The sequence below is a fragment of the Myripristis murdjan genome, chromosome 9, assembly GCF_902150065.1.
Source record: "Myripristis murdjan chromosome 9, fMyrMur1.1, whole genome shotgun sequence".
NCBI classification, from domain to species: Eukaryota; Metazoa; Chordata; class Actinopteri; order Holocentriformes; family Holocentridae; genus Myripristis; species Myripristis murdjan.
In genome coordinates this window covers 32,001,391-32,018,517 of record NC_043988.1, presented here as the reverse complement: position 1 = coordinate 32,018,517, position 17,127 = coordinate 32,001,391, and the positions used below count along the sequence as shown (strand labels likewise).

The window sequence follows — 17,127 nt, the reverse complement described above, 5'->3', positions numbered from 1 at the left end:
GATATGTCCCCCTTTGAAATATGAGGTTGTTTTCATATTTCAGTTTTCCCATCATGGTCACTGTGTCTAGTTTGTGGCTTTAAAGTTTGTGTGTGCCCTAATTTCAGTGATTGATTTTGGACCTCACACCTGGCTCAGCAGGGTGTGAAATTGATCAATGAGCCAATCAGCGAACAGGATTAAGCCTATTGTCTGAAGGTAATGGGTCACCATTTAAGTCCCTGTACAAACCCCCAAAGCCAATTTCAAAGTACTATCTTTCTTTTTCTGCTGTACAAATTTCTCTCTCACTGCATGCAACAGATTAAGAGATTACACTGACCATGTTTTTATGGATGCTAGCTTGTGGTGTTGGTATCTGTCAAATACTCTCAGTGCCCTGTAAACAAATGTTGCTGTCATGGTGACATTTTTTCAAAATACCACAAAGCACTATTGGGTCAGACAGTCTGAACATTATGCTGCTGCTGAATTAATTACCTAATAACGTAGAGATAAGCTTTCAGTCCCATCATGTTTTGGATCAGCAATGAATAGCCTATATTAAAGTATCAACATGGAGATAGTATGTGCATGTGTGCGTGCATGAGTGTGTGTCTTATTTAAGGTAGAAATTGAGATATGTCCAGTTTAGTGTTGGAAATGGATTTGGAAAGGACAATTGCCACATCATTCAGTGGAACATCATTGACCACCTGCGCCCAAGAGGTACAAGTTTAATTCAATTGCGAAAGAGGGCTTTCATTATTATTGTTATAACAATGACAAAAGCCCCGAGGGTCTGCACTGGAACATGCATCACTAAAGATGCACTCTCTATTTCCTGTTTGGTGGACCTCAAATATCACTCATTATCTGACTAACTCCTACAATTTGGCCATTACATGATAAATTATGAAGCCCATCTACAGTATCTTTTCCAAACAGCCCTCAGCAATTCAGCCATCTTCTTGAAGACCATCAGTTGAACATTGCTGTCCTTCACTACTTGAATGACTTAGACATTGTGGTGCAAAGTCCCAATAGATCCACTTGATATTTATAACATAGTGCCAGGACTGCCAACAGTGTTCAGGGGATGAATAAGACATTTCCTGGCAATAGAGAGCAGTGTGCCCTCCTGTGCCTCAGTACCCGGAAGTAACATACAGTAATGTAATCAAGTTATTCATATAAGTATTCATTTCCATTAACAGCAAAGAACTGCAAGTTTCTTGGATTAGTATTCAGAAAACATCCACCATCCTTCTGCTTTGTCAAGGTTACAGTTGTCTTAATGGAGTCTTGACCATACTGTCCATATGTCGCTTGTGCTCACCAAGCAAGGAGAGGAAATGTGCTCAAAAACATAGCCCTTACTCACTTTTTTGTGGTTAATTAAGTTTGGATGAATACATTAACTGCCATATCTTAATCCTACCCTATATATAATGTTTTATTGATTTTTAGTATTTTAAACTTGATTTACTGGATCTGCTTTGCACCATTTTGTATTGAAAATATGGCTTAGGTTTTAGTTTTAATTTTAGCAAAAACAGTTACAGTGTTTTAAGATGTAGTGTTTTGTGTGTCATCTTTATCTTCCCATTTTAGTAATGGACCATTAACCTTGAGTTGTGAAGCTGAAAAAACTCCCATCAGGTGGCGCTACTTTGAATGTAACTCCCACCAGCAATGTGGGGGCACAGCTAAGGAACACTTTTTATGTTGAGAACATGTTCTCTAGGAATCGCTTCAATGGGCAACCTGGAGCAGGTGTTGCCCCAAAAGGAGGCACTAGGGCAAAAGTTCATCAGCCCAAAAAAAGAGCGCCAAACCCCAGAGTAGCACTGGTCATCCGGGGTAAGATCCATCGCCTCCTGCAAGGGTCTGCAGACCACCCTGTTACAGATCCCCACCTCTATTATGCAGGTATTGAGGAGGACAAGGAGGGTGAGGCACTGGAGGAAGAGAAGGAACACAGAGGTATATATGGAAAGGTTGGCTCCAGGGCAGAAGCCTGCTCTCCAAGGGTGTCCAATGGGAAAGGACATGGAGTGGCACTTGGGCCACCCTGTGTAGGAGAGGTGGAGCTGAACAGAGAAGGATTTGTAAGAATCCCATGCACTTTGCAGCACAAAGGCAGCAGGTCTGCAGTGAATCAGATTCACACTTCCCCTGAGGTGGGGATTCGGACAAACCCTGAGCAGAAGCGAGTGGCCTCTCACTATAATCGAATTGGCCCAGACCTGAATGGTACTAAGTTTGCAGAGGCAGTCGGAAGGGATTTTGGTCCACCCCGTATTCGTCCAAAGAGGCCATATTCTACAGGTGACTGTGTGGACTACAATTTCAACAGACCTCTCCCGAGCATACTCCTGGAAGAGGATGAAGAGGACTTGGCAGTAGATAAAGAGGAGGAGTCTAGTGCTATAATTGAGCACATCCTCAAGGAGCTGAGGGGGATCAACAAGATTCAGGAGGAGATCTCTGACCTTAGAGACTATCTGACCTCAGTTCGAGGCTCCGTTGAAGAAGTATCATCCTGTGTAGATGCTGTATTGCTGGAGATTGAAGGCATTCGGTCTGGCAACAAAGCTAGTGCAGGGGTGCATGCCGGTACCTGGTCTGGGGTAGTAGGGTGCAGAGCTGAACCCTCACCTCGCAGAAGGCCTGCTAGCGCCTATGGCAGTTTAGTTAGTACAATCCCACTGTCTGATTCAAATGTTTGTCCCCCAGTTTGTAATGAGCACCACAGCATCCATGGAGAATTCTCACTGCCAAGAGCAGAGGGATCCACTGTGTCTCCAAGTGCTGAATCAGTGGATCATCCAGAGCTAGAGGAACCAGAGGATACCTCTGACCATAGCTCAGATATCCCGATAGGTGCGATTGCTAAAAAGCTCAGTTTTGGCTACCTTGAGCGTCAGGATGGTCAAGACTGTCCAAGCACCAGCTCTTTATCTTCTGGTCACAGCTCCAAGTCTGAATCAGACCTAGAGAGGCCATCATCTAGCCATGGTAGGAGGCAACATAGAGTTGACGATGGAGACGATCATTGGGGCAGTCCTGGGCCACACGGTGCCACTGGGGAATCTGTGTGGCATGGAGAAGCAACATGCTGCAGAAAAGACAGTCTGGAAGAGCAGGAAAGAGAGAGCCCTCCTTGCTGTGAAGGAGCTGGGGCCTGGGATCACTATAGATGTGGAGCAGGATATGGAACATTGGGGCAGTGCTCCACCGGTAGCTCAGAACATCTTTCTGTTCACTCTGGACGGCATTACAACTCCCCTGCCAGCACCTCCAGCAGGGAGGATTGGCAGTCACGGAGACGAAGGCCTCAAACACAGCCTGGGACTGAGGTTTCAACAGACACCCACCTTGAAAGTCCCAGTGTGGGATATGAGTGCACTGCTGAGTGTTCCTACCCCCAGAGTTCTGGTTACCATTCAGTTGATGGACATGCTGGTGAAGTGGAAGAATTTGGCTATGTGCAATCAACTGACCCAGGCTATTCAACTGATTGTCAAGGTGATACTTATCAGGATACTTATTCTGCGTATGAGTCTGCAGCAGTGACATGGACTGAGGCATCATTATGTACAACTGTAGCTGACTTGGATGAACCACTGACCCTAGAGACTGATGCTGGTAACCAAGTCCCGCATTCAAACAGTGCAGATATCCAAACTGTCGGTTTCAAGGTGAAGCGCATAGGCCGAGCTGTACTTGATTTCAGCTCTGCCTTGAGAGGAGCATTACGTAAACTTGAAGTAAGTGGAGTTCAGAGTCCTGGTGAAGAAACAGAGTTTGAAATATCAATGCCCTCTGACCTGTCCACTGCTGAGTTGCCTAAAACTCCCCAATGTCAGAGGGCGCCATTTGAACAACAATCTAAAGATGATGTGGTTGATGCAGATGGTACAGATGTCATTGAGAAATTGAGTCAAAACAATAATCTAGGCAAATCAGACGCTTGCTCTGTGGAGCCGTTGCTTGAAGAAGCCAACAACAGCCTTACATTCGAATCTGCAGATACTTGCCAACTTCCTCCCTCTGTGGATGAGCTCCCCCCATGCCCAGATGAACTTTCTATCTGTCCAGACCCAGTCTCCAGCAGCACTGCCATACTGTCCCCACCCGATGGCCTTATGGAACATCCTGGACAGCGCCCTGCAGACGGCCCTGCAGACGGCCCTGCAGATGGCCCTGCAGATGTGCCCAATAAAGTCCAGCTTTCGCAATGCACCACTGCAGAATCTCTCTCAGTTTCCTTCTCACTCGATGAGTCTGCATCGCAAGAGGACCAGAGAGAAGCTGAGGCAAAGCTGCCACAGCAACTTGCCACAGAGTTTGCTGCAGCCCCAGAGGGCAAAGCAGAGGGAGAGGCAGAGGGAGATTCCACGGAGCACCCCCCGGAGATAAGCCAGATGGATGCACGGAGGCTGAAGTGCCTGAGGAGCTTCCAGCAGATCTTGCGGGAGAAGAGGGAGACCAGGCGTAACCTGGCCAGTATGACCATGTCGACCTTCTCACAGGAGGAGTTTGAACCAGGTAGCCTTTGTGTCATTGTCCCCAAGCCGCATGCTGTCATCACCATGCTCACTGGACTTAAGTTGGGATGAGTTTTTGTTCCATTGTACATATTTTTTATCACTTTTTTTTCTTTTTGCTTTTCTGTTTCATTAATATATCATTACTTATTCATTTGTATTAGATCATAAATGGGAGGTACTCTCACAATATCTATTCTTTATTTGTTTGTGCATTTATTCACACACTCATAATTTAAGCAGCCCTCAGGTTAAAACAGCTGTGGTGTTTTGTTGTACTTCACTTTACTCAAGTTGCCGTAAATCGCTCATTTTCTTTTATGTTTTTTTGTGTAAAATAATTAATGGTACTTGTCTTTCTGTAAAAGTATTAGCTTGTTGAGTAGAAACCTCTCCTTTTCCATGCTACCTTTTTCCTGATCAAAACCTCCTCTTTTCTTGCTCTTTGATCTTTCCAGTGGTCAGAGAGAAGCTAGATTTCTCCCGTTTACAGTTGGATGTGTTTATTGATATATAATCATCAGAACTCCTCCTTGAGTATTTCCTCTCAATGGTACTGAATAATAAAGAGAGGAGCCTTGGGTATTTACTGTGACACTTGGTCTTTGCTGATACCATACATTTCCACCCCCTTTAGAGTAATGTATCACCTGCCATTCACCAGTTCCTTACTCCTCTCTCAGGCTCCAGAAGTATCCATTTGCTGAATTAGAAAACATTAATTATCTCCTCGGAAAGCGAGCCTGACATTAAAGAGGAAGAGGAAGGGAAATATTAAGAGTCATTTTCATAATGAATTATACATGTTAATGAAACATTTATGACCTGAGACCCCATCTATCTGAACAATCCATGGTGGTGCTGCTTTTAACGTTACCCAGGCATTTGTAACAAATGAATTATCCAGGGCGTTTCTTATTATTTCACATGATGAGTCAAACTGGTGGGGTGACTGTTTTTCTTTTCTGTCTGTTCTGTTTTTCTCTCTTGTGCTGTTTTTCAGATGGAAGTCGAGATGGAGATCAGGTTACCTCTTTTAGTAGCTTCTTTACTATGCAAAACTATATGAATATAACATCTTTCTGTGCCTACCCTTACTGACATTTTTAAATGTGCATGTCTGAAATATGCCTGATTTCAATTTCAATTATTTTATGCTGTGTTTATATTCCTTTTTTATCAGTTTCAGGAGAATGCTTCCTTCATGCTGATAATACTGCATATAAATTTTGAGCTCAAGAAGCACCTTTATAATGTGTTTTCAAGGTTTTACTGGACTGTGTGTCACCCTCAATATCTATATTCTCTAGAGTGTTTTAGTCAGTCATGTTTCATTTCAATCTGAAATATAGATTATATTTGAGTAGGCTTGGCAAGCATACATCATTGATTGATAATAATGTCAAGTGGAGAGTTTGTCAGGCTGCTCTATGCTTGTGTGTTCTGTCTCTGTGATATTTTCTTTGCTGGCTGTCAGACAAAAACAAAATAGATGCAGTTAGGAAGCAAAGGTCGATATTCAGTGTGTGTTTATTGGGAGCATCCGTGGTTTGGTGGGTGCTTGCTTTACAAGGTGACATGCGATTTATGATGGTCGTCTCTGTGACAGACCCCTACAGTTGATTGTTTTTTCCCTGTTTGGCATGCATTGCTGAAACTCAACCAACCATGTCAAATTCCAACACTTCTCTCTTCTCTTTTCCTCTCTCTTTTTCATCTCTCCCATGCTGTTGTGTGTGCATGCTCCACTGTCATGAATTCAATAAAGCCTGTCAACTTTAAGTGGCTAAATGCTTGACCTTTGACCTCTATTTCAGAGCCGGGATCAAGATGGTGACCCCAGCAAGCACCCGTGGGCTAGACCTGGGTTAGTAGCCACGATATGAGTGTGTGTGTGTGTGTGTGTGTGTGTGTGTGTGTGTGTGTGTGTAAGTAAGATAAAAAGAAAGACAGAGCAAGATAAGTAGAATATGTGGTTGCCTGATGTTGTGTTTGCACCAGGCTTTTCTTTGTTATGCAGAAATTATGTAAAGAATCAATAAATTATCTGCATAAAAAACATATATTGGACTACCAAACAAAACAAAAGATCTCCTGTGGCTTTTGTGATGTTATTTTTTTATGGACCACATAATGACCTCAGGCATGATACGCATGACATCACACCTTGCTCAGTGACAAACACATTCTCATGTACTGAAATATTGATCAATGCATTTTGTGTGTTTGTGTGCGTGTGTGTGTGTGTGTGTTTACAGGGGAAACACACCGTTTGGCATCGACAGCATGCCTGACCTCCGCAAGAGGAGGCCGATTCCCCTCGTCAGTGAACTGGTGAGAAGCCACTGCCCGCCTCTTCACATTTAATTTTGACCTTAATTGAGTTTGGCCTTCTCACACTTTAAGGGTACACTATGCAAAACTGATGTAAGTGAGGACTCTTAAGACTGAACTGATAAAAAAAAAAAAAAATGGAACAATTACATATTTGATTGACTCTACATGGTCGTCATCATCAGCTCAATGATAAATTACGCACTTTAGTCCAAATGGTCCTCTCTTAAATCAATCCCTTGCAATTTTGCACCATGCACCTTAACTTTTCACATATGGAAATGCAGAGATTTAGTTGTTCTAAGATTACTCTAAGATTTAGTTATTCCATAAGTGTCTGTACTGTAGATTAGCAGATTAACAGAGAGTGTAACAGCTACGAACAGAGTAGTTATTCTGATATATTCTCTCACTGGGCTAACTTCCAGTCAATGAAATAATAGTGAAATTAAAATATTCCCCATTTTTTCTTGGGACCCCCTGGAACCCCCTGAAGGATCCCTAGGGGTTCCCAGATTGAGAACTGTTGCGCTACTACACCACCATCGGGCCAAACTTTCCAACGTGTGAACGTGATGATGTTAGCGTTAATGTCACCAAACACCAAACAAGCATATGTGAAACCGTTTTCGGACTGGATTAGTTTCACAGGAGGGCGTCATCAGCGAATTTAGCCCCATCCAAATCAACAAATCTGTGTTTTTTAATGGACAGAAAAAGAGGAGAAAATGTATACGCCCAATTTGTACGTTGCTGGGATGGGTCACTGTACTGCAAGCTTCAGGTAGCCCTTCCCATCTCTGTGATATAGGGGAGGGGAATTACAGAAAATCTAATCCCATCCAAATGGGAACAGGAAGTTATAGACAGGCTACTACACCAGAATGGGGAAACTAGTCCTGTTCGAATAGGACTTTATTCGCTGTGTGGGGTAGATCAGGATGACTGAATAACTGTGGGCAGCCATACTAAACACAGGTTCCTTGGCCAAACTGTTGAAGCAGATTAGGGACAGAGTTGCAAGGTGTCATTGAGGCTTTAAGCTGCTGTTGTTCAGTGACAACACGTTTTGCAGCGCAGTTACAGAACAGGATACACACGGCGGCGACCGCTGTGCAACAACATGAGCCGTGTACAAGCAGTGAATAGGCAGAATCAAGGTGAAACCTGCTGATCCTCTCAGAGGGGAACCTGCTTGACTCTAACCTTTGCTTTCTTCTTTTTCTCTTTCCATGCACACCTCGCCCCCCTCCCTCCATCTCCCCTCAGGCCATGGTGAGTAAAGAGAGAAGTGAAATTTCACTGGCAGTGTGTTACTGTTTTACCTGGTGTGCTTTGTTCAAAGCTCTGTGAACAGTCATGCTTGCAGCAATGCTTCTGCTCCCTGTGGAGGGGTTTTCATACGCGTGTTCACACAAACAGGCATGAACACACACATTTACATACGCAGAGAGAGAGACTGAGAGAGAGAGAGAAAGAGAGAGAGAGAGAAAGAGACAGACAGACAGAGAGAGAGAGAATGGTATCAATCACTGTTTACCTGCATTTGAAAAAATGTGACCTGAGAGTTCTGGCAGAGACAAAAAGAAAATCTTTCATGTGAGTGTTGTCAGCTTCCCCCAGTCCGTTTGATTCGGTGTTTTTGCCAGAAGCCACTTCATTAACTGCTTTGCCTTTCTCTGATTCAGCGAGTCAACAGCGCCGTTCCCCCAAGAAAGAGACAAACCTGGCTCTCTAAATAAACAAAATCTTGATGAATGTTTATTTAAGTTCAGTCTTTGTTCCCACTCTCACATTTACTTTGAGGTGCCGCATGGAGACTTGAATGTGCACTCACTTTCAGCTTTCAGTTCTCGTCACACTGGTGGAAGAGCCACAGAGATGATTGGAGAGTCTTGACTTTACTTGTCTGGTGTATTAAACTCAACTTGGAGTGAATATTCTGGTGTGAAAGTCACCTTCTCGAGAGCAGGAGTCTGAACAAAAGAGCACCCGCAGATTTGTGGAGTTTGATCTCTGCTGTTTCTGAATATGCAAGTTAAAAAGCCTACTTATACACTGCAAAAATTCAAAATCTTACCAAGATTATTTGTCTTATTTCAAGTCAAAAATGTCTTATTCCTAGTCAAAATATCTCATAACACTTAAAATAAGACATGATCAGCTCAGAAGTAACTTGTTTTTAGACAATTGTCTCTTGTTTCAAGTGAAAATTTGCTTGAAATAAGTGAAAATTTGCTTGTTTCATTGGCAAAATTTGTTTCTTTTTTTCTAGCTAATTTTGACTTATTTCAAGTGAATTTTCACTTTTTCTACTGGCAAATTTAGCCAATGAAACAAGCAAATTTGTGTAAAAACAATTTACTTCTGAGGTGATCATGTCTTATTTGTAATGACATATTTTGACTAGAAATAAGACATTTTTGACCTGAAATAAGATAAATAATCTTGGTAAGATTGAAAAGAAAAGAAACAAAATACAAACTGGGCAGCTGAGGCCACATCTACATAGATACAGATGTTTTTGAATGAAAAAAAATCAATATTTTGTCATATGAACATGACCAAAGAAGCCGAGGAGGGACTGGAGTGGTTTGAGGATATCACAGAGTGACAAATGTAAGTAGAAATAGTTCAAAATATTCCAATAATGTCCAAAACTGTGCAGAAAATGAAGTCGTCTGACAGAAACAAGTGTGACTTGTTGGGATGGACAGATGATGAGGCAGAGCTCCGACTGAAATTTACCAATGAATCTGCCATCATGATGAAAGTCACAGCTGTGTGAGGGCAGCATCTCTCTGTGCGACCATTCATGTTTTCACTGTCCACATGGCAAACAGGAAAACACCGTCTCTAAGCCACTACACTCGGGAGGATTTTACAAAAGTTGCATTTTCAGTGGCCAAAAACACAATTTGTTACGTAGACAGGAAGCCAAAACGGAAAGACAAAGTGACATCTTCAAAAAGAAAAAAAAAAAAAAATCAACTCTATGCGGATGTATCAAAAGACAATAAAAGCCAGAAGAGTGTCCAAAAACACTTCAAACCCAAAAGAGAAAAAGAAGCTTCAGCTGGCAGTGTATGACAAAAAAGCCCCCAAAAATAATAATAATCTCCTCATAAGTCTAGTAATACAGATGTGAATGTGTGTGTGCGTGTGTGTGTGTGTGTGTGTGTGTGTGTGTGTGTGATGTATGTTTGATGTCAAGTTGGTTTTCATGACCCTCAAAGTAGAGAGAGCCCAATATCACACAGAGAATGAGCTTCCTTTATTTTAATGAAGCTGCTCTCTCTCTCTCTCTCTCTCTCTCTCTCTCTCTCTCTCTCTCTCTCTCTCTCTCTCTCTCGCTCTCTCTCTCTCTCTCTCTCACTCTCTCTCTCTCTTCCAGTCTATGATCCAGTCCAGGAAAGCTGGACTCGCCCACGCTTTGGCTACACGGACCTCCCTGAAGGACGAGGACCTTGTGAGTGGACAGATAGATATTTCACACACACACACACACACACACACACACACACACACACACACACACACATGCACAGATGTGATTTTACAGTTATATGGAGCCTAAGTAGAATAGCTGTCACTTGATGCCAACTAATAAGCGATCCAGGCAAACTTCTATTTACCCAAACACACACACACATACACACACACACACACACACACACACACTTACACACACACTCATACAGCCTTTTCCACTGCTCTCACCTGCTCTTGCTGTCATTATGAGCTGTCGTTTTGCTGTTAATTTGTTTTTTTGGATTCCAGTATCGCCTCTGTTTTTTGCTGAGTCGCCCTTCGCCGGCTATAGGCTTCAGTATAGCCAGCAGCGGCACAATTTCCTTTTTCTTTTCTTTTTTTTTTTTTTTTTATAGCTGACTGTTCATGTTTGTTTATCACAGTTTTGTTTTGCACTCTGCGACCGTGTCAAGCATTAAACAAATCAGTTATTAATAGTTATTATGATAAGAATAATGTGTATGATGAGGATGATTATGATGATTAGATTAAACCGGATGAAACTTTAATGATCCACGTGGGGGAGGTGGGTCGCTGCAGCAGCAAAGAATTCAATATTGATAAGAACAGAGGAAATGCAAAGTTTCGAAGACGATACTCCATGTAATTACAACAAAAGGACGTACTGAGGCCGGTACAGCGATTTAACGAATAATTATGCAGCATTTTCGCTTACAGATTCACCGCTGAGCAGATGTTTGTGGTTGCATCGTCGGCATCATTGGCTTTCCAAATGATCACATTTTGTAGTATGGATACGTCCATGTGCACTGCTGGGTGTGCATAATGTGACCAGATGTGGAAATGTATGATAATCATATTATCAAAATTGCAAATGAGCAGGGAACAAATGTATAGAAATGTGTCCGTAACCTGCAGATGTGCTGTGTGAGCTCTTCCCTTCATCCACATGAAAACAGAAATGCGTCCATGCAAATGTGCTTTGTTCGCCGTTCTGGTGTCAGACTGCACTGACAGATGGAAGCAGCGTTTCTTCAGACATGTGTCCATAATTTGTACCGGCTCATATACACACACAGATACACAGCAGACAATTTGGTGTTGATGCAGTTCAGCAGCGTTGATATCCAGAGTACATAAACACCAGAGCGAAAGTTAAACAACACTTCTAGTCGGTCCGTAGCTGCTACTTGCATTTTTAAAGCTTCTGGAGTGCTTTTAATGTGAAATTTCAACTCTTTGGGAATTGTTTTGCGTGTTACGGCTGTTGTGGTTTACACACTGAACTTGGCCACCGCTTGCACTTTGCCATATTCACAAAATATGCACAGGTCATATGTATGAATTCAAGTGGGGCAGATGTTCGGAGTCGTCCAGAGCACAGGAAGAGAAAAAAAAAAAACAGTCCAGAGGATTTCAGGGAGGCGGTGCAGGTCAGCCCCTCGCTCGCTGACAGAAGCAGGGGCTGCTGGGACACGACGCATCGTACATCCAGATGGCCGGCTGGCGCAAACGATGGCTTGAATCGCTCCTTGGTCAAACCTGGGAGCGTTTGACGTGGCTGTAAAGATACATTTCAGTTTTAACACAAATGAAAATAACTGCACTTGTTATCTCAGAAATAAACACAACTTTATTGAAATTGCACTTTACTGAAAACAAAGTTACAGATGGCCGTATGGGGACAAAAATGGAAAAGAGAGGTAATAAAGTCAGAAGGCAGAAGCCCAGGGCCGAAAAATACAAATAAAATCCAAAAACAGTTTAGAACAAAGCTGATTAAAACCACAGCCAGAAATGAATATGAGCAATAAAAAACACATTACAGGAGAGAAACACAACAAATATGAAAATGCTTTTCTACACATGGTTTAATCAGGGTTGCAGTACCACTACTATTATATCTAATACCACTACTACCATTAATAATGATAACAATTACACTACAGTCGTACTACTTAGAATTTTCTATTTTTATTAAATTGAGAGGAAGACGTTCCTTTTGGCTCGTATGAAATGTGCGCTGACCAAATCGAGCGGATCTGATGTGGAGGACTCCTCTCTGCCTGCGTGGCGATGTGCACCTCCCCTCGCCTCCGCCCACACGTCCTCCTACGCCGCTGTCCGTTGTGCAGAGGCAACATTTACTCCATCAATGGAAACGCCAGCAAGGAGAAGAGGAGGGAAGAAAAAAAAATGCAGAATCACGGTCATACATCATCGCCGTGTGTGTGTGTGATTTCAGTGGCAGCCGCTGCAGAAGTCCCCTTTCACGTGTTGATCCTTCATCTAACACTGCACGCTGCACTGTACGCAACTGAACATTTGTTTGTAATTGCACATTACTGCAGTTTAAAATAGGACAATATAAGATAGCATAGGTCTCTAAATAAACTTGAACATAAGGTTAAGATTTGATTTGCATGATGATGCTTTCAAAAAACTTCATTTTTAGTGTATAAATCAGTGGAAACATTTTAAAAAATCAGTATATTATGGAATGAATAATAAATAAAATTGTCTCGACGAGTTATGAGGTCATTTCTTGCTTCTTGAGACGCCGGGAAAGAAAGCGAATCCTCCTCCAGAGGATTGAGCCGAAGTGCAGCAGCGGTTCAGCAAGAAAGCAGCGAGGAGTGGAGCCTGTGCACTCGCTCCCTGCAGCTTTTTGCTCTTTCCTTTTGTTTGCTTCTTACTCGTCTCTTGTTGTTGTTGGTTTTTTTCCCTCCTCTTGTTTTGGTTTCTGTTTGACTGATCTCTGGCCTCACCCTGCCGCCCTCTGCACCGCCAAGCCCCCCTGTGCGCTCGGTCGCGTCCAGGCTCCTTGTCCCGTTCTGTTTCTGTAATCACCGCCCGTCCTCACCTTCCCTCTTCACACCTCTCTCTTTATTTGTCACTCTCTGTCTCTCGCTCCCTCCTTCATTAAACCGCTTGCACCTTTCTCTCCATTTTTTTACGCTTCTCTTCTCCCCTCACACTTTAATTTGTTGTTTGTTCTCATTTCCTTTCTGCTGTTATTCTTCGCATTTTCTCAACATTTCCCTCTCCTCCCTCCTCCTCTTCTCAAACCTTTCATGCTGTTTTCAGTTCAGCTCAATTCAGCAATCTTTATTCACATGAACTACAATTCAGTACTTCAGCATATATATATATATATATATATATATATATGGCCAAAGCTTTGTTAGTCAACAGTAAGGACAACATAAACAGTGGTGATAAAGAATTCAATGAAATGAAAGAAAACAAAACAATCACAATAGTTGCACTACAACAGGATCAAAAATAAAGAATAGATTAATATTAATAGGGAGAAATAATGCTGAGAAGTAAGATTTAAGTAGCTGTTGTTCATCGTCTTTTCTTTCTCTGTGTCTTTTTTCTTTCTTTCCCGGCTTCCTTTCATCATCCTCTTTTTCCATTTTCTTCCGCTAACCTTTACTCCATCTCATGTTCCTCTTCCCCCCGCTGCTCCAACAGAAAAGTCACGTGTACAAGAAGACGCTGCAGGCTCTGATCTACCCCATCTCCTGCACCACGCCCCACAACTTCGAGGTCTGGACCGCCACCACGCCCACCTACTGCTACGAGTGCGAGGGCCTGCTGTGGGGCATCGCCCGGCAGGGTATGCGCTGTGCCGAGTGCGGGGTCAAAGTGCACGAGAAATGCCAGGAGCTGCTGAACGCCGACTGCCTGCAGAGTGAGTACAGCGGTGATGGTGGTGGGGCGTTGCTTTTGTTTCGCCCCGTCCTCTGAGTGTGAAGAAACTCTTCTGTCTCCTTGGACTCTCAGAGTTTAACTCATGGGTTTTTGATCCTACACACACTCTGTGATATGTTTCTCCAGTAACACGATTTACGATTAATAAACAATGACATGATCATTAATCATGTTCATTTATCACACAGTAGACTATTCATTAACAGTTTATTGTTGCACACATTATTACATTTTATATATGATATTAACTATTTGTATGGAGCTAAATCACTGCCAAAACCTAACAAACAAACAAAACGTGTTTTACAAATAAGATAAGATAAGATAAGATAAGATAAGATAAGATATTCCTTTATTAGTCCCACGGTGGGGAAATTTCACGTATTACAGCAGCAAAGTGGATAGCAAGATATGAAGCATAATTTACACTATAAACAGTATAAACAGATAATAAGTACCAAAGAGCAATATAAACATTATAAACAAGGAATGTAGAAAAATACTATATGAACAATTTAAACAATAGAAAAAAATAGAAGAAAATAACCTAAAACACAATTTAAACAATAGAAGAAAATAACCTAAAACACAATTTAAACAATAGAAAAAAAATAACCTAAAATGTCCTATCATTCACTAACAATATTTTTTTGTACTTGTAAGAACTGATGTTTTTTTTCTGGATCATGATGTATTAGAAATATGTCGTGTATTTGTTTGATTGGTATCGTTTTGTATTTGCAAACCACACTACATTTGTTAATGAATCACAGGGCATTTGTAAAACATGTTTGGTTTGTTTGTTAGGTTTTGGCAGTGATTTAGCTCCATATATTCGTTCATTAATACCAAATGATAAGCCTTTTAGAAATCATTTGTTAAACATCTACATACCTTACAATGATAGATGGATCAAATATTGTATAACACTGAATGCAACAATAAACGTCTAATAAGTAGTTTACTATATAATAAGCAAACATTAATAATTATCATGTCACTGTTTGTTTAACTGAAAATAACTATTAGCTCAAGTTTAATTGACAATTAATCAATTCACCGTTTATTTTGTGATGGTTATTATGAAGTATTATCGTTTCTCGGCAAGAATTGTCTACTGACACGGTAACTACATACACCGACTTGCTTACTGGCTGTCAAAGTCCCTTACTTCTTGTTGTTTCCTCTTGGTCGCTCTCCTATTATGTCTTATATTTCCTCCATCTGATTGGTTGAAGTTAGCCCGTGATAGATAGCGACAGATGGATGGTTTGTACAATCACCTGCCGAGTATTTTTTTGAAAATGCCTACCCTTTTCCAGACTGTTTCCAATGACGACTTCTCTGATGGTTCTGTGCATCAGGTTAAGCTTACATGCCCGGTTGAAGAGCTTAGTGAGTGACATTAAAAGAAGACATTTGGTAATTTGGTCTGGGAAAAAAAATCTCAGTTGTCATTATTTCTCATCTAATCTTCTTGTTTGCTCTGGGACCATTAACAAGGTGCATGTTCCTGACTGGCTTCAGGTGGATAATTTGAAAGACTGGTGAGAGAACAGTGGGCAGATCTTATTAGCTCCCTCCCATTTTTAACAGCAATTTAACAGTAACTGGACTATGGAGTGGGCTGCTTCCACCTTAAGAGACACTGCCAAAGAACATTTGAGTTTTGATTATCCCAGTTGTAAGGTGGTAGCGTAAAGATCCCAGTGACAGGCTCGTTACTGGACTTAATCGGAAAATCCAGACATTGGACAGGACCTGGATAGTGACGCAAATCCAGTTCCATAATGAAAAGTGTTCAAGTCCAATGTTCTTTGTTTGCCTGAGATAAAGGCACAGAGCGAAAAGGCCACAATAGAATATTCTTGGCAAAACACACAATGATATTTTCTGATTGATTTCAGCTGCAGAAATTATTTAAAAAAAAAAAAAAAAAATACTGGAAATACGAGGGAAAAAAGAAGTACAATCAGTGCAACTTTTGGCCAAAAATGCTGAGGGAGTAATGAAAAGAGCTCACGGTGAAAATAAAAGCAAAGAAAAAAGTGATGACAAATGGCACAAATTGCATCAAAACTCAGCGCGTAGGAGAAAGGTACAATACAACAAAAATGGACCAAAGACCTTGATTTTTATGTACGTGGTCCATCATTCAGCTTTGTTCGAACAGTGATGTCCCATCTGTCTTGTGATTCTGTTCTTCAAAAGTTTCACTCCTTATCCACCACGACTGTATCTGTATCTCCTCATCCTTTCATCCACCTCGATCCCTCTTTTCTCTCTCCAATCCCCCCCCCCCCACCCCCCACCCCGTCTTCTCCAGGAGCGGCGGAGAAGAGCTCCAAGACGGGGGCGGAGGACCGGACGCAGCACATCATCACCGCCATGAAGGACAGGATGAAGATCCGCGAGAGGAACAAGCCGGAGATCTTTGAGGAGATCCGGAAGGTGTTCGCCATCACCAAGCTGCTCCACGCCCAGCACATGAAGACCATCAAGCAGAGCGTCTTGGACGGCACCTCCAAGTGGTCGGCCAAGATCACCATCAACAGTATGTCCGATGGATTTTTAATTTTGTTCGAGATGTTGAGTGGCGATCACATTGCAAAGGCTTACGTACCTGAACTTGACTTGTCACTCTGGACATTATTGATAACCAGTGTTGGGACCAATTACTCACAAAACTAATAAGTTACAATTACTAATTACTTCTGTAAAAAAGTAATTTTGATTACTACTCAATTACTGCTGCAGAAGAGTAATTCAATTACTGGGGAAAGTCATTTTTATGATTACTTTTTTTCTTTTCTTAAATCCTCTTATTAATGCACATATTTTTGCGTTGCTGTTGCAGTGTGGACATTGCTGTCAAATTTCATCGATCATTGTCAGTGTTGGCCACGTTACTTTGAAAAAGTAATTCATTATAGTTTAAAGTAGTGATGCCAGCTTGTTCAGGTGGGGAATTGAACCCCCGATCTTCTGTATGGCAGGCAGAGATACTATCCACTCTGCCATCGGAGAACACATGCGCTTCTTGTAATTT

The 17,127-nt window shown here is 41.9% G+C and overlaps 1 protein-coding gene across 1 annotated transcript in view; it reads left to right on the top strand.

Annotated features, from left to right (window-relative positions):
• Positions 1-17,127, top strand: part of LOC115364824 (uncharacterized) — a 216,989-nt gene that overhangs the window by 117,135 nt on the left and 82,727 nt on the right. The window contains exons 12-17 of the mRNA XM_030059449.1: positions 6,350-6,399; positions 6,791-6,866; positions 8,136-8,141; positions 10,261-10,335; positions 13,839-14,058; positions 16,405-16,632. Of these exons, the coding sequence (XP_029915309.1) occupies positions 6,350-6,399; positions 6,791-6,866; positions 8,136-8,141; positions 10,261-10,335; positions 13,839-14,058; positions 16,405-16,632 (655 nt within the window). The remainder of the gene's footprint in view (positions 1-6,349; positions 6,400-6,790; positions 6,867-8,135; positions 8,142-10,260; positions 10,336-13,838; positions 14,059-16,404; positions 16,633-17,127) is intronic.